At 43.7% G+C, this 20,483-nt stretch overlaps 1 protein-coding gene across 23 annotated transcripts in view; it reads right to left on the bottom strand.

Annotated features, from left to right (window-relative positions):
• Nucleotides 1-1,018: 1,018 nt before the first annotated feature.
• The window catches only part of CASK (calcium/calmodulin dependent serine protein kinase), a 374,427-nt gene continuing 354,962 nt past the window's right edge, over nucleotides 1,019-20,483 (bottom strand). For 13 of the 23 annotated variants that reach the window (XM_014728817.3, XM_001489920.7, XM_070258199.1 and 10 more), the window contains 5 exons: nucleotides 19,560-19,640; nucleotides 19,374-19,454; nucleotides 16,718-16,920; nucleotides 6,476-6,559; nucleotides 1,019-3,036 (listed from right to left, as the gene is read on the bottom strand). In XM_014728817.3, the coding sequence (XP_014584303.3) occupies nucleotides 2,860-3,036; nucleotides 6,476-6,559; nucleotides 16,718-16,920; nucleotides 19,374-19,454; nucleotides 19,560-19,640 (626 nt within the window). In that variant the 3' untranslated portion in view covers nucleotides 1,019-2,859. The remainder of the gene's footprint in view (nucleotides 3,037-6,475; nucleotides 6,560-16,717; nucleotides 16,921-19,373; nucleotides 19,455-19,559; nucleotides 19,641-20,483) is intronic. The other 10 variants (XM_070258206.1, XM_070258202.1, XM_070258197.1 and 7 more) reach the window with 1 other exon arrangement.

Below are 20,483 nucleotides of genomic sequence, written 5' to 3' on the forward strand. Positions count from 1 at the left end.
TTTTCCTTTTTAGTGTTAAAAATGAATATGCTGCATGTGCAAAGTACTGCCTTGTGATTAATCAGGACATTTCTTCTTTTTAACAAATAATTAAACATGCTAAAAACACCTTGTTTTTGGCTGTAGGTAGTGAGGCTGGCGTGGGGAGAGAGCCCTCAGGATATGGCTCAGTCGACCTGGGATAAGATTTGATAATCTAATCATTTGCTCTGGTCTTTAAAAGGAAAAAAAATGGTTTTGCAGATGGAATGGAAGCAGTAAAGAAGCTTTCTGGCAATTTTCTCTGATTGCTTAGTGGACAATTGTAACGGAGCGGCAGCAGCAATGTACTGAAATTACTCTGAATTCAGAAATTTAAGTATTTTCTGCTAGGTCATAAAGACACTGCTTAGAGAAGACGTGTATTAGTGGAATGGAACAGATGACCTCTTTGAGAAGTCAGAAGGAGTTCTGGGCACAGGAATTTTGCCATCCGCACAACGGATGCCTGTGTGCTTCTCTGAGGACGCACAAAGCGACGGGGATGAGGATGAGCGCTACAATGCTCCTCAATCCTGGGGCCGCGGGTATTTACCGCGGCATAGCTTTTCTCTTCCTCTGCTTGATCCTCCTTTATCAGCATGGCGGAAGGCTTAAGACAGGCATCCTCAGCATCTCTGGAGATTTGGTCTCAAAGGGCAAGTAGGGGTGTGGGGGTTTCTACCAGAGGGAGGGAGCTTCCGTTCCCCATGTGTGAGTTGTAGCCTTCTTTGTGCTTCATTGGAAAAGAGGTAGAACGGGCACTTTGACACTGAGAAGAGCCCAGAACCATTACAGGAATGACTGGCTGGCCTTGGCATCAGTTAGATTTAAATCAATCCTAACACAGCCCTAAACAATGCTTGGGGTTTCTCTCTGCATCCAGGGTGTCTCCGGTTTGGTGGTTTGGTCACCCTGCTGTGGGGCCCCAACAGAAGCAGTTCACTCAACACCTTGTTAGTAAGTTGCAGACTCATCTGGTCACTGACAAAGGACAACATCAGAGAAAAAATCAGCATCGTTTAATAAGAGGAGGTGGGAGGGGAGGGTGACACCATGAAAGGAGTACAGATGCCTTCTCTGTGTGGCTCTTCAAGAGGAGCAGGTCAGCTCAGAACACACCCCTGCACACCCTGCCAAGGCACGAAGCAATGAGGCCTTCTAACCCACAAGAAGCAAACACAACGGTATTTTTTCAAGGATCACAGGTTAATAGAACCACTTCACACCCTGACACACTAATGAAAAACCTTCCACTGACCTCTGGCAGAGTCAGAAAACCCCCAGTCCGAATCTCCTGCATTGGAAGAATGTGACCTCATGGAAGGGTGATGAGATGGTTCATGTCTCTAAGCAACAAGGAAAGATGATTCTCCTGTGCCAAGGGATATAGCAAGAGGAAGGAGAAACCACAGATGGCCTCCAGTACATTGGTGGCCATCGGGCGCACTGCACTCTGGGAGCCAGGCGTGGTCCGAGCTGCGCTCTGGCAGGGTATTTTGTTTTTCTGCCAACTGATAGTCACTCCTGGGCCTTCGATGGTTCAATGAGCATCTAATGGATTATAAATCTAAAAGATTATCGGCTCGTAAACCTGAACAAATCTATAATGAAATGAAGGACCCAAAGGCATTTAATTATTGAACACATAAAAGGAAGTATATTTAAAAAAAAATTGGTCAAACTGTCCTGTTAGTTATCATTTTAAAGGAATTTACAGGGCTGTTATAGATTATTCTTTTGGAATAATTCAGTTTATAGCAAATGCCTAAACTGGTTTCTTCATTGCACAGTATATTCTCTTAAAATGGGTACTTTAAAACAATTACATACATATTAAAAATCCTCATTTCTTTGCTTAATTAAAACGTTAATACTCTCAGACAACACAGATCTGAAATGGTGAAACCAGCAATTCCCCCTCCCACCTTACAACAAATTAAATTGAGACAAAATTACAAACACATTTCACTACATGATTATTATTAATAAAAATCAGTTTCTTCTTTTTTTTTTTATAAAGTTGCCCGAAATGCAAGGGATGTGCATAGGTTTACAACTTAGTCATAATAGCATTTTATTCTTATTCCCCTGGGTGTGCCCCGTGAACGGAATGTACTTTGCTGTAGATTACAGACTGTTTTGTCCAACACAGACACACCGACAGCATAAACGCTCGCGACTGTCCACATGCATTAAGAGTCAAGACCCAAGTTCAAATCTCTACAAGGTTTACAGGGTGCTTCAAAGAGACAGTATCACATTATCTGGATGTTACATAAAGGACTTAAAAAAAATACTATTCTAAAAAAAAAAAGAGAGAGAAAAAAGGCCTTTAAAAATTTATGACTGTTTTGTAATCACTAGACTGATTATTTCAAATAAATAAAGGAAAGAAAGATATTCCAATCCATAAAATCAGACTCTAAAAAGAATGTAGTGTTCCACCCCCAGTCAAGGTAACAGAATCATTGTTTATTATTATTAAAATAGATTATAGAAAGCAGCATCTATTTTGTGCAGTTTTTAGGGGCCTTGGAAATAAAAAGCTATGATTTCCAAAAATATAACATTCCAAAGGATTGAATAATACATACATTTAAAGATACATTTTATTAAAGTTTAGGAGAACTGATTAAAAAAGATACTGTCTCTTTAAATTAGTGTGTAATTGTTTTTCTCCTCCTATCTATTCGGACATGACAATAATTATAAATGTAGGTCACACTACAACTAGGTAGTCTCTAGGGACCACGACCTGCTGACACAAGGCCGATAACAAAGAGGCTTTTCCATGGATGAGGTGGCTCCCAGGTCTGCGTCAGATATCTGGGGCGGGGCCTAATAGACCCAGGAGACGGGGACCCACTGCGGGGCTGTGCACACGAGCTCGACGGCTTCCTCCAGATGTCTGATTGTCTCATCAATTTCATTGTTGATAATTGTGAGATCGAAGTAGTGTGCGTATGTTCTCTGTAAGATATCAGACTCCTTCTGCAGACGCTGAAGAGATTCATCCTAAATGGGGATGGGGAGGAGATGGGGTGGGCATGGGAGAAGGGAAAAGCAAAGAGAAGAGAGAAGTCAGCTGGGTTCTTTCTCTTTTCACGGTTCTGTTTGTCCCAGTGTCAGAAACAGGCAAGGCCAGACCTTGACGTGCCACATCTGGGCATGAGGCCAAGTCTGCTTTGTGACAGAGGAGACGACGGTCCTTGGGATGGCGGGGTTACAGAACTACTGCTTCCAACTGGGACTGCTCACCATGCAACAGGGGGCTCCACGCCAAACCGAACGGACCAGAGAAAACAGACACTCTCCAGCAAACACACAGCCCCACCAGGCCTAGAGGTGCCTGGGTCAGTCCAGGGACTGACGGGTATGGCCCAGGCAGTTCCGCCCTCATTCCTCTCACCCAGGCCTGCCCGCCGGGCCTCTCCCGCTCTCCCGTTCTGGCTTCGGGGCGAGGTCAGAGCCCTGCACCCCTTCCCTCAGGCTGCACTCACTCGGCCGGGCCCCAGAGCCCAGCTGCATTTGCACCAAGAAGCCCCTGCCTCTGGACAACAAATTAAGTTGTATTTTTCCCTTTTCTACTTAGAGGTTCAACATGTTCCAGGAATTCAATTACATATAATGGCCCCCACTCAATAGCAGCAGGTGCCAGAGGCAAAAGCTTTTTGGATGCTACAAATAATGGATGAAATAAGGTCATTTCCCAGACACAGCGGCAATGGCATCTGATGAATCCCTCACGTTGGTCTGCACTGGAAATGGCCAGACGAATGTCACTGTTCCTAAGTAGCTGCACCTCTAATGGAAAAGCCTCTGAAGGAAAAGCAGCTGCGGAACTCTAGGGAGCTCTGCTGCAGTAAAGAACTTTCTCTCAACTTCCATAGCTTGCTACCCATTTTGAGAGCCCTCACCAGGGTGAGCCCACAGGAGGAGGGAATTCAGGGCCCCTACTTTGTCATGGAGTCTGACTTTAGCTTCAGGATGGCAGCTCTTTCAAGACAAGGGATCTCTTACGAGTCACCACAAAGGCTGCCTCTGCATTTTCACTGGTCAGATCTTATTACGCTGAACTTCCAATGCATAAGCTCAAATGTGAACCCAGGGAACTCTGTAAGTCAGATTAACGCCCCCCCACAGCACTACATAGGTGCGCTGTTGGGCTGAGTCTTAAATATATATATGGATACAACTGAATCCCTGTTTATCTGATTAGTATCTCTCTCCCCAACTAGAGCGTAAACTTGTCTCGAGTGCCCTGTCATCACACTGTGCCCAGCACTGGGCATTGTGCCTTATACAAAGTAAGTGCTTAATAAATGGTACTGAAAGAACAAGCACTTGGCTAATACTGGCCATTACAGGATTTGATGAGTGTTAAATCTATAATCAAGAGCCAGAACAATTCTACTAGGAAATGGGTCCATGACGACAGAGACAGAGCTCCAGAAAAGCGAAAAGATGCAGTGCCTTCAGGGACGGGGAGCCGTGGCACCCGGCGCTGGCTTAGTGGCCCTCCTCTTATCTGAGGCCCATCTGTTATTTATAAGAGACCCTTCTTGATGAGCCTCAGCCTGTGGGTGCAACTTTCTGGAAAGAGGATCTGAAGGGAAATAATGACACTCGATCAATTCCATCACGGCACTGCAGTGGGGATGGACAGACAACAGGGAGGTTGGGAACTCAATCTTTTCTATCAGGACACTGTGAAAGGACAGTGTCCTACCTGTTTTGTCATCTTCTACCAGAATTTCAAAGGACATGGCATGCTTTGGATGTTAGGTTAACTGCTCCAGTGTAGATAAGACTTCAGTCAATAATCACCTTCTAAGGTCCTATCAACACACTTTCTGCTCGCACTTAAAAAGCATAGTATTTTCACTGTGGCTTTACTTTACAATAAACACAATGCAAAAGCCCCATCTTAGGAAACGCATTCACCCAAAGACAGGAGTGCTTCCTAGCAGTATGAGAAGGAACGGTTCCCACCACGTCACTCTCGGGGCTAGGGGATTCAACTGCAACATACAGTCCTGGGCTTCAGAAACCACTAGCAGAGTTTACGATTTGCTCAGAAAGCTGGGCTGATGAAAACATTCAAGAAAATTTATGGCTGAAAGCATCACATTTTCAACGCAGTTCTCTTTACAGAAAAATTAAGTTCCCTCTTAAGGATCGTATAAGATGAAGCTGTATTTGTCACTTTCCTCCTGGACAACAGCTTGTCTGTGGGCCGGACTCACACGTGAGCAGGACTTAACTCAGTGAAAACAAAATGCCTCTATTCTAACAGCAAAAGCAAGGATTTGTGGGAACAGAATGTCTACATTCTAAATCTATGAAAGGAAACAAGGCTGTATTTCATCACCTCCTAGCTGGTACTTACAGGCAATTTTCTGCACCATTTTGGCAGCTATGGAAAATTAGTAAAAGGGCAGGAAAACAGGCAAACAAAAACAAAAACAAAGCAAAGATGATAATTCAAGAAAAATACATGGCAACCAAAGGATAAGAGCTAACCACAATGCGGAGTTTCAAACATGTTTGTGTACTAAACAAGACGGAAAAAGACAATTTACAAAGGAATACCCTTTTGCAAATGAAATAAAAAATAATGACTGAAAATATGAGTAACAAAGAAATCTAAATACTCAATCTTCCTTAAGGGTACACAGAGTGAAAATTTATGAGTCTTAATTTTACTGTCATAGGCTTGGCTGAGTTTACTGAACAGAGCCAAGAGCCCTCTGGTGGTTTCTAGACCCTGTAGAAGTAACGGTCTTCAGCATAAGTTTGTGTAGGAGTCTCCTCTTAAGAATGACCCTACAACAGAGAAACACTTACCAGACTCATGATAACTACCTTCTAAGTCAGCCTGCTAGGAGATGGTGCAGCCAACCCTCGCAGGCGCCATCTCTGTGGCAGCTGCTGACCTGAGTTGGCCAGGAAGGGGACAGAGCTCATTTCTTGGTAGTCTCCAGGGGCCTGGAGAGAAATTCTGCGTGGGTTCCACTCCAGAGGCTGCCTAGGGGAACCTGGACTCAGCCAGGGTCATGGATTCCTAGAGTTCTCTTCAGGCAAAGCAATCCTTGGCTCGGAGCTGCGCCTGGGGGCCGCCTCTTTCTTAGCACAGTCCCTCTGAGGAGAGGAGCGGGAGTGCCCCCCGGAAAGGAGACTGCTTGATAAAGCCACAGGCTGACCGTGATGGGGATTAAGGTTTAAAGTTGCCTAAAGACTCTTACCCGGGAAGAGCCACACCTCTCTCTGTTGTTTAATTCCTAATGCTGAAAGGGGGCCTCAAGCTTGGGAAATCTTAACGGCCAGCATCAAAAACAAAGCAGAGCTTCATTAAGTTGTCTTAACGAGAAGGGGCTTTGGTCCGGAATACACAACACAAATGGATCCTTAAAACAGGGTGTGCTTATTTGGGGAAAAACTGAATGACTCTCACCTCATTTAAACCTGGAGTAATAGTCGGTGCAGCAATAAAAACAACAAAAGGAGCGAACTCTGCAGTTCTTAGGACCTTCAGCGCCTGTGTAAAAAAAAAATATTGAGACTTAAGAAACAACTAATCAAACTTTCAAATAAATCTATGAAAAATCACACAACTGAAAATGCCCTCGATTCAAATTTTTGGCAAGGTATTATTAAATCTACCAACTTTATAAATAACTTATATTACTCCTTTTCTTCCAAAGGGCGGACAATAGCCATCAGCAAAAAAAAGGTGACAAACTGGACATTTTTCTTAGGAATCTCATGAATTAATCTGACTTATTTTTCTTTAGAAAAGTTAACACTGATTATGTTGGTTAATGTTCATTTAAACCTGGTTGTTAATTGTCGCCTGAATTTTAGTTGACAGGAAAGGCATTTTGGGGCAGCTTGGACCAGCAGGCTGGCTTCACCACCCATGTGCAGCCCACTACACCGGGTTTCGAATTTCAAATTGCTAACAAGGATAGCAAATCCTGGCTGCTGTCACTGTGATGGTTGGGTGCACACCTACACAGGCCGTCTGAGATGCCCTGATGAAAGGCCCCCATGGGACTCACGGGGAAGGGAGACCCTGTCCAGGGCTGGGGCCACGAGCCCCGGGCTTTTTGTCGTGGCTCTGCCACTAAAGGAGCTGTGTGGCTGTGGGCAGTTCATAGGTCCAGAGACAACACTGCATTCTAGGGAGAGGGCCCTCTAAGCCCCTTTCAGTTCCCTTCCAAGGCATCACAGACCTGCACTGCGCAAGCTCCTAGTCTGCACAGACACACAGCAGCGCAGCCATCCGATGCTGCATGAGCTGATTCTGGTAAGGGATCACCGCCTCAGTCCCCCAGCAAGAACGTGGCCCTCCTAGGGGTTACCAGCTCCTCACCACACAACAAACCCCAACATGCACAGGCGCATGTTTCACAAGTGACTGACACAGAATTAATTCAGGTGCATCAGGAATAAATATCTGGCTGTCCTTTATACAGGCATTTAATATGTCCCTTCTGTTATCCACACATCTTGCTTTCTAAATGGCCTTTCAGTTTGTTTGCTGTGCTCTACTCCTGTTCCTCCCTCTTTTGCCTGGTTTCCTATAGTAGCCATTAGAGCGGTCCCTCCGCTTGCGGTTTTGCTGCCCTGCACTCCATAGCAAACCCTGTCACTAGAGTATCTTCCTGAAAGGCAAATCCCACAGGCTGTTCCTCTGCCCGAAGCCTTCGGCAGCTGCCTCCCTCCTGGCCTTGGGATAAAATGTACACTCCTTAGAATGACTGACCGATCCCTCCCTCATGAGCTGGCCCATGCTTACCTGACAGCCTCTCTCTGCCCCTTCCCCTCCAGGCACTGGCTTTGCTGAACTGCTGTCAGTTCCAGAAAGGGCCAAACTCTCTCTGGCCTCCTGGCCTATTTTCTTACTACTCCCTCTGCCTGGACCCTCCAACCCCTCGCTCCCACCCCTACTCTCCCTTTTGCTTAGCTGAGTGATCCTTCAGCACTCGGTACTGATGTTCTTTTCTCTGGAAAGTCCTTTGTGAGCTCTGAGTCTAGGTCAGGCGCCCTTCCTGCGTGCTTCGGACACACCCATACTTATGCACCTGTAGTACCCATCACACTGGAAATGGAAATGCCTGGATACTAGAGAGTAAGCTTCTTGAGGGCAGAGGCTATGTCTCATTCTGTCGTCTCCCTCATGCCCAGTATGGCACCTGGCATAAATTGTTTTTATGATAAAATGAAAATATAAGAGCAGTACATATAATTTACACAAAATCTATCTTGCCTCTGAGGCAGGTTTGACTAGAGGGGACTATGCTTTTGTGGCTGAAGGGAATCTCTTGGCTCTATGAATACACAGGCACGTTAAGAGGCAAATTGGATAGTACAGGCAGACCTTGTTTAATTGTGCTTTGCAGATATCGTGTCTTTTACAAATCGAAGGTTTGTGGCAACCCTAGGTCAAGCAAGTCTATCGGCTGCCATTTTCCCAGCAGCATTTGCTCACTTCGTATCTCTGCGTCACATTTTGGTAATTCTCACAATATTTCAAACTTTTTCAGCATTATTATAATATTTGTTATGGTGAACTGTGATCACTGATCTTTAATGTTACTACTGTAATCGTTTTGAGGCACCATGAACCGTGCCCATATAAGATGAATTTAATTGATAAATGTCGTGTGTATTCTGACTGCTCCAGTGACCACCCATTCCCCCGTCTCTCTCCCTCTCCTCCAGCCTCCCTATTCCCTGAGACACAACACTATTGAAATTAGGCCAATTAATAACCCTACAATGGCCTCTAAGTGTTTGAGTGAAAGGAAGAGTTGCACGTCTCTCACTTTAAATCAAAAGCCAGAAATGATTAAGCTTAGTGAGGAAGGCATGTCGAAAGCTGAGACAGGCCCAAAGCTAGGCCTCTTGAGCCAGTTAGCCAAGTTGTGAACGCAAAGGAAAAGTTCTTGAAGGAAATTAAAAGCGCTACTCCAGTGAACACATGAATGATAAGAAAGTGAAACAGCCTTATTGCTGATATGGAGGAAGTGTTAGTGCTCTGAATAGAAGATCAACCAGCCACAACATTCTCCTAAGACAAAGTCTAATCCAGAGCAAGGCCCTAACTCTCTTCATGTCTGAGAAGGCTGAGAGAGGTGAGGAAGCTACAGAAGAGAAGTTTGAAGCTAGCAGAAGTTGGTTCATGAGGTTTAAGGAAAGAAGCCGTCTCCGTGATATGAAAGTGCAAGGGGAAGCAGCAAGTGCTGCTGTAGAAGCTGCAGCAAGTGCTGCTGTAGAAGCTGCAGCAAGTTTCCAGAAGATCTAGCTGAGATGATTAATGAGGGTGACTACACTAAAAAACAGATTTTCAGTATAGACAAAACAGCCTTCCATTGGAAGAAGATGCCATCTAGGACTTTCATAGCTAGAGAGGAGAAGTCAATGCCCAGCTTCAAAGCTTCAAAGGACAGGCTGACTCTCTTGTTAGGGGCTAATGCAGCTGGTGACTTTAAAGTGAAGACAGTGTTCATTTACCATCCTGAAAACCCTAGGGCCCTTATGAATTATGCTAAATGTACTCTGCCTGTGCTCTATAAATGGAACAACAAAGCCTGGATGGCAGCACATCTGTTTACAACATGGTTTACTGAATATTTTAAGCCCACTGTTGAGACCAACTGCTTAGAAAAAAAGATTCCTTTCAGAATATGACTGCTCATTGACAATGCAAATGGTCACCCAAGAGCGCTGATGGAGATGTGCAACGAGATGAATGTTGTTTTCAGGCCTGCTAACACCACATCCATTCTGCAGCTCACCCATGGGTCAAGGAGTAATTTGACTTTCAAGTCTTACTATTTAAGTGATACATTTCATAAGGCTATAGCTGCCAGAGATAGTGATCCTTCTGATGAATCTGGGCAAAGTACATTGAAAACCTTCTGGAAAGGATTCACCATTCTAGATGCCATCAAAGAATATTCGTAATTCATGAGAAGAGGTGAAAATATCAACATTAACAGGAGTTTGGAAGAAGTTGACTCCAACCCTCATGGATGACTTTGAGGGGTTCAAGACTTCAGTGGAGGAAGTAACTGCAAATGGGTGGAAACAGTAAAAGAACTAGAATTAGAAGCAGAGGGGCTGGCCCGGTGGCGCAGCGGTTAAATGTGCATGTTCCACTTCTTGGTGGCCCGGGGTTCGCTGGTTCGGATCCTGGGTGCGGACATGGCACTGCTTGGCAAAAGCCATGCTGTGGTAGGTGTCCCACGTATAAAGTAGAGGAAGATGGGCATGGATGTTAGCTCAGGGTCAGTCTTCCTCAGCAAAAAGAGGGGGATTGGCAGTAGTTAGCTCAGGGTTAATCTTCCTTAAAAAAAAAAAAAAAACCATGGAGCCTGAAGATGTGACTGAATTGCTGCCATCTCATGATAAAACTTTAACGGATGAGGAGTTGCTTCTTATGGATGAGCAAAGAAAGCGGTTTCTTGACATGGAACCTACTCTTGGTGAATGCTGTGAAGATTGTTGAAATGACACCAAAGGATTTAGAATATTACATAAACTTGGTTGATAAAGCAGTGGCAGGGTTTGAGAGGAATGACTCCAATTTTGAAAGAAGTTCCACTGTGGGTAAAATGCTATCAAACAGTATCGCATGCTAGAGAGAAATCGTTTGTGAAAGGCAGACTCAATTGGTGGCAAACTTCATTGTTGTCTTATTTTCAGAAATTGCCACAGCCACCCCAACCTTCAGCAACCACCACCCTGATCAGTCAGCAGCCACCAACATTGAGGCAAGACCATCCACCAGCAAAAAGATAACTCGCTGAAGGTTCAGATGATGGTTAGCACTTTTTAGTAATAAAGTATTTTTTAATTAAGGTATGTACGGGGGCCGGCCCAGTGGCACAGTGGCTAAGTGCACACATTCCACTTCTCGGTGGCCCGGGGTTCGCTGGTTCAGATCCCGGGTGCGGACATGGCACCACTTGGCACACCATGCTATGGTAGGCGTCCCACATATAAAGTAGAGGAAGATGGGCACGGATGTTAGCTCAGGGCCAGTCTTCCTCAGCAAAAAGAGGAGGACTGGCAGTAGTTAGCCCAGGGCTGATCTTCCTCAAAAAAAAAAAGGTATGTACATTATTTTTTTTAGATATAATGCTATTGCACACTTAATAGACTACAGTATAAACATGACTTTTCTTGGGTGAGGAAAATTGGCCCTAAGCTAACATCTGTTGCGAATCTTCCTTTTTTTGCTTGAGGAAGATTGGCACTGAGCTAACATCTGTGCCAATCTTCCTCTATTTTATATTGTGGGGCGGTGCCACAACATGGCTTGATGAGTGGTGTAGGTCTGAGCCCGGGATCTGAACCCATGAACCTGGGCTGCTGAAGCAGAGCGTGCCAAACTTAACCACTATGCCACCAGGCTGGCCCCTAAACATAACTTTTATATGCACCGAGAAACCAAAAAATTCATGTGACTCACTTTATTGTGATATCCGCTTTATTGTGGTGGTCTGGAACTGAACCTGCAATATCTCTGAGGTATGCCTGTAAAGGTTTTAACTTTCTTTATTGCAAGGTTCACTTTCAGTAGGATTATGTTTCTGAATTTTAGTTACACAGTATCTCCTTGTGGGTTAAGGGAACCTGGCACATTGTTTTACCTGTCTATCAAAATGCTTCCTCTTGTGAGAGAGCTCTTCAAGCTTGCATATGTTCATTTTTGAAAGAAGTAGCTGGCAATTTTTTTGCCAATCCTTTTATGACTGAAGACTTGAGCAAAGAACAAATATCATGAGAAAGTCCATATATAGCTGAATTGAGCTTAAGAGGGATCTTCACTTAGAAATGTCCTTTTTGTCAATATTATCTTGGGCCTTTTTTCTGTCCTTCCTGTGCTCATAAATCAGGTGACTACAAGGTCGGTTGAGATATAAGGTTTCCTCTTCACCCCACACCCACCCACAGCCAGCTTCTGTGCAACTGAGATGGGAAAAAAATCCAAATGCACAGTTCCTACCCTTGCTTCCATCCCTAAAGCTACTCCTTGTGCCACATGGACGTCCACACAGCCCAGATGCTGCATGGAAGCCATGGAGGAAGTCAAGCATGACACCCCGGGTGTGAAATGGTCTTTTCTCTGTTAGTGACCCCAGCCTGACAGCCACCCAATTCTTTGAATACTTTCAGTTCTAGCCTGCTATCATATTACAGTAGCAGAAAATACACTACTTGGACAACATCAGTGCCCTGCAGATAACCTTCTCTGCACTCACGCACGCCCTTTGCCTTTATCCATGAAGACACAAAGGTCATTCTGTACCCACTGCATAAAACTGTCAATGAGGACTGTGCTCATTACACTGCCAAAGGCCTCTTGTGTCTAAGAATCACATTATATTCCTTTAGCAATTAATTCCAAGGGAAGAACCGGCATACTTCTGTTAGAGGAGAATTATGTGATCCATGACATTTCCCCTTTTTGTCCTGGTTGCCAGGAAGTTCAGAGCCCAATTTCAGGTTCCTCATAGTAACTACAGTAGCCTCTGTGGTTAGAATGTTTGCTTCCTCTTCCTTTTCATGGCTTTGATTTTCTCTTCCTATCCTATATTATTGCATTTTCAAAAATTATAAGACGCCTCAAATCCTGATTGAGATGTTCTTGTCTAGCCCCCTCACATCTTCAGCGGAGGCACCCACACTTCCATAGTTGTTCCTCAAGGGCTCTGTCCCCATACTCTGCTCTGCTTATGGGCCTCAAGTGAGTGCCGTTTTTTGTGCAGTCTCAGCTTGCCTGAGGCTCAGGGTCACTTCACGGGCAGGAAATGGAATTGTTTCACAAGGACTCCCCTCCTTCAGGCTGTTCATAGGTGACTTTAGGTTGATCTCTAAACCCTCTTCCTTTCTGACTTAAGATAAGACACAAATTTCTTAATATTTACAGGCAAATATCTTTTTCTGAATCCCACAGAGGAGAGAGAGAGTCTAGAAAGATCAATGAAAATATGTTGGGTTCAAAGAGGCAAAGTAATATTAATTTAACATTTAAAGTTACTTCTTTAGTGCTCTTTTGTGGAGATAAATTGATTTTATGGCTCGTCTATGGCCAATAATTAATCTCAGGTGCCTATCCTCAAGGAATAAAATCTCATTTGACCAAGTGTCTAAGATGCAGATATCTTTAAGACTTATCTGGTTTGCAAACTTAAAAAGTACCTAAGGGCAAGTGTCTGAGTCATTTTGTACCAAAATCTAAGTGTTTAAGGAAGACCAAGCACAATGACCCCAGAGACAATTTTAAGAGAGCCAACTGATTTCACAAAACAGCCCCTGGTTCAGAACCTGGTTCTTGTTTCTAAGTAAAGATTCCTAACACGACAGCAGCCACACCTTGATGACTGCTTCTCCCTCTGTGGGCAAAAGCAAAACCAGAAATATTCTGCTAACTCAACTTTTTAATGCAGCAAATGGATAAATCAGAATAAAATTAAATCTAAAATCTAAAACTGTCACAGTAAGTTTTGATCACACACTGGAGCTATTAGTTTCAACATCAGGGACACAGGTTATTTTCTGAGCCATGGCTTTATTTCCGTGAGAAGTAAGTTCCATAGTTCTTCTCAGGTTTGACTGCCTCCTAGATTTTTCTAAATGTTAATAAAAAACAAAGATTTAAATTGTACTACTATATACAAGGTAGACCAGCTTAAGGATTCCTAGGGTCAACTCTTCTAGGATGGTACAGTGAAAGGAGGATTTATTATAAAAAACCCCAAACCCAAACCAACAGTTCAAATTCAAACCTCATTTTCAACAGGCTGTAAAATCTTGGTCAAATCACAATTACGCTAAGCCTTGGTCTCTTCATCTACAGAAGTAAATACTGACATCTTTACCCCAGGGTCACGAGGATCAGGTAAGGAGTACTAAGGCTTGGCAAAATACAGAGCACTATAGGAACACAGTCCATTCTTATTATTTTAAAAGAAGCCAGGTTACTAATTTCCCTCTAGTTTAATGTCTTTACCACAGTCCTCTAGGTTTAAGGTTGGACTGCAACATCTTATCACATAGTATTATGAGATGTGGTCAATCTTGCCTGAACTGTCTAAAGTAAGTTGAGATGGCACAGAGTATTAGACCTCAACTCAACGAGCTGAACACCAGTGTCAGGTGGTCTTTCTAAGGTCTACACGTAGCAGAAGTGGTGTCAGCAGTGGTAGAAGGAGAAGGTTTTAAAAAATGCCACATGGCACTTCTCCTGTTATGGGCAGTTTTTGACGTACATTGAGGAAGGAATTTCATCTTCACGACTTGCACTCTTATTTGTATTCTTAGCTCCTGGCACAAAGCTTGGCATATAGTAAGTGCTTAACACAAGCTGGCTGAATCGAACTGTCCGTGAGATAAGCTGAGGGGGAATCCAACAGGCTGGGGCAGGAAAAGGGTGTGGAGAAAAATGTCCTAAGGAGAGAGCCTACCCGGAGAAACGAGGCTCTGCCTGACACCAAGTCGGTCAGGTCCACGGGCATCCTGAAGGCAGGATGTGGGCCTTGCCCAGCCTGGGGAGAGAGCGGGCTGAAGGGAGAGACGCCCGAGGATGCAGTCTAGTTGGTGCAGACCCTGTGGGCATCTGCAGCTGTACCACTGGACACGACAGTCAGTGTGACAGCAGGACTGGGCATGAGGGCCCTGGGCAGGAGAGCCTGGAACCAGGGTGGTCAACCAGACCAAGGGGAGGAGCAAGATCTGGGTGATTCCTGTCCCCAGGGCCACAGGCCCAGAGTCTCAGAGAGAGAACAGGACGCCTATGGCCTGCCCTTGGGGGTAGGTGGTTCTGAGAGGCAGGGACACAGGAAGCGGGAGAGAAGAATGCAGTGAGCTCATCCAGCAGTCAGGGGAGCAGGGTAAGTGCCCAGTCCAGGGTGAGGGGTGCTCTGGTGCCCAGTGCCACATGTAAAAGTGACTGCTGTGGCTGTCCTGGTAAGGCTGAGAGAAGTGTCTCCCGCTCAGCAGTGCAGAGCAATGCATGACTGGGCAAGGGCAAGGGCACAGGGAAAGCTGGCCGCCAGGAGGGGAGCGGAAGCAGCAGCAGCAGCGGTGGCAGTGGTGGCGGTGGCAGCAGCGGCGGCAGCAGCAGCAAGTAAGGCAGAAAGCCCTTGAAAGTGGACTTAGGTAATGCAGAAGGGGTCTGAGGAGCCCTGCAGCCAGCATACTGCTAGAGACATTACTACCAGCAGAAAACGACGTTCAGGTGAAGACCAGTGTGGAACCCAAGGAGAGGATGTCGAAGACCAGGACCAGGATTGAGACTTTGCCTCTAGCCACCCCTGGCCAGAAGATTTTTCCAATCCCTAGTAAGGAGGGATTAGTAGTTAAACAAAAATCAATCTGCGTTACACATCATATATTTAGTTCTATTAAGGTCCAAGTTAACTGTTAAGTAAACTATATAGTGTTCACCCTACTGTGGCTTTCCTCCCCAGCCCCTTAACCAGATTCCACGTTCAAGAACCCTATCAGTTGCTGTGAAATGGAAACGGGTGAACCCAGTGACCACGATGTTAGGATCTTGGAGCCGAGTAACTGAGTCATCAGGCCCCAGATCACACAGACCCTGAATACGTAGGTTCCGTCCTCAATTTTGGGATGGCTAGGGCGCCAAGTCTCATACGGTGGCCCTTGAACAAGGATCTTCCCTGCGTGGGACAGCCAGGTAAGCCTCCTGATGAAATGGAGCCTGCTTGAGGGGAGCTGGTCGACCATTCCAGCAGGTGGTATACTGATTCTATTCATAAATGATAAGGGACTTTAGGTACAGATTTGTCTTAGAAATGGTAGGCCCCGGAGTCACACAGGCACCCACAAAGCTGTCCCATGACCTCCCCCAATCTACAACTCCCAATCCTTCCTACCGGGCTTTAAGGCCCACTTCTGCTTGGTTTGTCTTCAGAGATGAAAAAATTGCTTGTCAGCATTCTGATGTAAGGCCTTCGGTTTTCTTTTTTTCAAGTTTAATAATTTCTATTGCCTCTAGCATAGGACTTATCTACAAATCATCTAATCATCTCTGCGTCTGGCTCTCTGAGTCCTCTCTAAGTTCTCCATAGCCCTCCTAGTTTCAGCTCAGGGCCAGACATCGTCCTCAGTAAAGAGATGGCAGAGGCTGAGAACCACCACGGGTCTCCATTCCTGCTCCATCTGACATCCCCCGGGGCTCACTCACGCTTGCCTTCATAAAGCTAGTGCTGTGTTTCAGCCCAGGCCCCAGGATCAGAGTTTCTCACTGGTGATTAGTATAAGATGCTGGCAGAGGCCCTGATGGCCCAGCCTGAACAGTACCAAGAGAGGAAAGGCGGCTGTTGTGATGCCAAAGTGCCAGAGTCTCATCTTGAGGTCAGATTATTGTAGGATTTCTGGCAGGCACAGACCCAATCAGGTACTTTATCGAGCTTCTGAGTATAAGGAATCTCATAAGAGAACAGTCTCTGCTTCTTAAATACACGGTGTGTACACTGAGTCCAATGATTAGTCAGTTTGCATTCTAGACTGTTAACCCACGATACCTTCATTACTGATACCTTCCTGTAGTTTATCATGTTATGTGACCCATGATGTTCTGATGGCATTTTTGACTTCAGAACCTGAGCTTAGCATGCAGGCAGGATGACGGGGGCTGGGTGTGGCTGCGCATTACCTGAGGCTCCACATCCAGTATTGCAATCAGGCCCTGCTCATGGATCTTCCGGATGGTCTCCAGTTTTGTCCCGTACATCGCATCCTCGTGGCTGCCATACTCCAAGTACTCATTATTAGAGATGTCTTGCATCATTTGGTCATGAGATACAAAGTAATAATTCTTTCCATTTTCTTCATCTTTCTTTGGAGGTCTGGTTGTATCTGTAAAGTCACATGTCAAGAGAGGTTTAAAAGGCTGAGCTTATGGGTTGATGCTCCCAATGGACCTACTGAAACCCCATCTCTTCTTAAAAGCTGTGGATTCTTTAGTGTATGTCTCATGCCCTGTTCCCATCCCCTGTAGCTCTGTAAAACTAAATTCCAGAAATCATATTTATCTGTGCGACATCGGATCACAGGAACTGGTTAGTTGTTTGGTTTGGTGAATCTTTCAGTGTAGATGATACCTATTTCATCTATTCTTGGGTCACCACAGGAGAAAGACATTAAATGACCCAAGATTAACAAAACTTACTGTATGCCTTAATGTAGTTAGGTCTTCAGCAGAAGGAAAAAAGAATTAAAAAAGTAAAAAACCATATATGGTTAAATTTAAATAAATGAAAAATGAAATAAAATTAAAATTTCAGCTCCTCAGTCTCACTAGCCATATTTCAAGGATTCAATAGCCACATGTGGCTAATGGCTACTGTACTGGACAGTGCTGGTCTACAGCATCTTGCAAAAGGAGAAAGTTAGAATACAGCAAAAGGTACATCATATTGAAAACATAATGATCTTAGCCAGATGTGGCCATAATAGTCAGGGAAGACGTAAACCAGGAATTGGCAAACTACGGCCCATGGGCCAAATATGGCCCACTGTCTGTTTTTATAAATAAAGTTTTATTAGAACATAGGCACCCTCATTTATTTATATATTGTCCACAGCTGCTTTCATGCTACAATGGCAGAGTTGAGTAGCTGTGACAGAGACCACCTGGCTTGCAAAGCCTCAAATATTTACTATCTGATCCTCTACAGAAAAGGTGTGTTGAACCCTGACCTAAGCGGGTGTATAGTAAACTATCTGCCAATAAGTCCGAGTGCTACGGGACACTAATAGGATCAGTATTCTGCAAAACATACTTTAGGAAATGTTTTTCTAGACAAGTCAGAAACATTGGTTTTAATTTTCTTTCCTGCCACCTCTTTCTCCCTCTCTTTTGCTTTCTTTCCCCCTTCTCTTTCTCCTCTCTGTCTGTCTTTCCTTCCTTGAGCAAGGACAAATTTATGCTACTCTTTTCTGTGTACATGAGTCCAGACCCATGGGGATTCCCCCTCTCCTGTCTCAATGAGACTATTGGAACTGCCAAGTGCTCATGGACATCAAAATGTGGATGTTTTCTAGAAGAACCCTTTCTCCAGGCACATGAAAAACTGAAGAAATGGCATGCTATGTTGACGCGGTACTATCTTCAGTCATCTTGGGAGGCAAACATATGCTATATACAGATCCGGGGTCAAATATCTGAGAGTAGACATGGCTGAGGTCAGCAACAGTAAGCTTTAAAACCAAGCTAGTTATCTGGCCACTTAACAACATGGAAGTTTAATTGTTATGTGATCAAGAAGAAACTAAATGTTAGCTAATTCTGCTGTACTCATGATCTAGACATAAGGAGAATTAAAAGAACATTCCAAAGTGTTTACTAGAAAATCCCAGTGGCACCAATTGAAACGATATCTGATGAATTTCTTTTTTGGTGTAAATCAGACAGGTTCTGGGATGAGGCCGGTCTTATGAAGCCTTGTGGCTCTCCGGGGTGCTGAGAAAACAGTAAGTGGTGTTGACATGGCTTCAGGAAGGCATTAGAAGGCCCTACAGGATGGGGCTAATCTTCCCATTTTCTCCTGTTGCTTTTAAAATTCATTCTCCTTTAGCTCTTCCCACCCTGAACAAAGCTTTAACTGCTAGAAAGCTTTTGGGATTCAAATTTTACACTTTGGAATAATAATAATAAAATGAGAGTGGTAAGACGGCTACTATTGATTCAGCATCTGCTAAGTACTTCACATGATCTCGAACCCTCTTTCCTTTCCTGGAATTACTTCATTTTATAGTTGAGGAAACAAAGTGGGCAGGAAGTCAAGGAGAAGATAGAGAAAACGAGGGGAATAAAAATACTACAGGTCTAAAATTCTTTATAATAAACAACCGATAGCAAATCAACTGGTTTTAAAAGTGAGAAAAGCCAACAATTTAGGTACTGATTAAGGAAAATATTGTTATATCGAGACAACTATACCACTATTAAAACCTATTTTTCTGAAGAATAATTCATGTGAATAATGTTTATCACATACCGTTGGAAAAATTAGGTTACAAACAGAATGGGTGAGCCCAGTTTTGTTAAAAAACAATAACAAACAAATACACACACTACGTATGTTTGCACTAAGAGAAGCCAGGAAGGGTATACAACAAAAAATGAAAGCACTGTGATTGGAGGAGTGGGGTTGGGATTAGCGTTAACTCATTTTGTTCTTTTTTGGATTTTCCAAATTTCCTATAACAAACAGTTATTACTTATGTAATCAGAAAAAATACATCAATTACAATATTAAAAAAGTACTAGGAGAAATATACTTAAAAGAGAGTGAGACGTTGCTTACGTGGAATAGGGTACGCAAACCGGTCCGGGTGCTTGGTGATGAGGGTGTTTTTTATGTGTCTTCTCCCAACACCATGCGCACCTATGTCATTTTTTAAAAAGGAAGTTAAAATTGCCAATTGTTAATAATATTCACAAAATGTTTCGAAGACAAGAATAACGAAGTCACTTATTCACTCAAACTTACCTAATAAGACTAGTGTTTTCCTTTTGAACGCTGGCAGTTTTACTACTTCTTCATATGTAACAAGATCTAATTGATCAAACACTAAAATGCAAAGATTTGGAAGAAAGGTAAATTTATGGAAGGAATATTTCCTGTATGTAAATTATAATTTTACTGGCAAAACTAAAGTTACAGTAAAACCATATCTTAAAAAATATGAATCCAACTCTATATATAGCTTACATGTAATTTAAGTCATATAACCTTTTGGGAGAAAATTTCATTTTTACGCCCATGAAAATGCACTTTATAACCAGGGGCATCCAAAAATGTGTTGAGCACATGCATAAAAGTCCAATTCTAAAAGATACTGCATATCTTTTCATGCAGTATCTAACAAATCATATGAATTCATTCAAAACCACATGCTGTTCATATTTTTGCAATTCCAAGAAATTGGCAATACTAAAAAGAAAGTCTGACCAACACGAATACAGCATGAATGTAACTAAAGCTAACCAAGAAGGAGGCCAGCTAGATTATTTCTAGGGATGGATGAGAGATGCACGGACAGCTGGTCTTTCACTTCGTGGTTCTTTCTTTCAAGAGAGTTGCTGAAGGTAGCATGCTAGACTCTTTCAAAGTCAAGGTCTGTAAATGTGATTTCACAAGCTTTTGAAATGAGCATCTCACAAGTTTTATTGTAACCCAGTTATCCATTCAATGGAAAGTCTTGGGTATGTAAGTAGGGGAACATGCTTTCCTGGGCGTCAACCTTTGTCAGCCTGTGTGCAGTAAATCAGGATGGATAGAATGGAAAGAAGCATGAAGCAGAGTCTGAGCTTGGAAACATTTGCAAAAGGGGAGTTCTCTAATCATTACAGACTGAGAAGAAATACTTAAAAAATATATTTTGGAAAACTGCGTCTCAACAAAATTATTAGA

Source organism: Equus caballus, chromosome X, assembly GCF_041296265.1.
Source record: "Equus caballus isolate H_3958 breed thoroughbred chromosome X, TB-T2T, whole genome shotgun sequence".
Classification (NCBI taxonomy): Eukaryota; Metazoa; Chordata; class Mammalia; order Perissodactyla; family Equidae; genus Equus; species Equus caballus.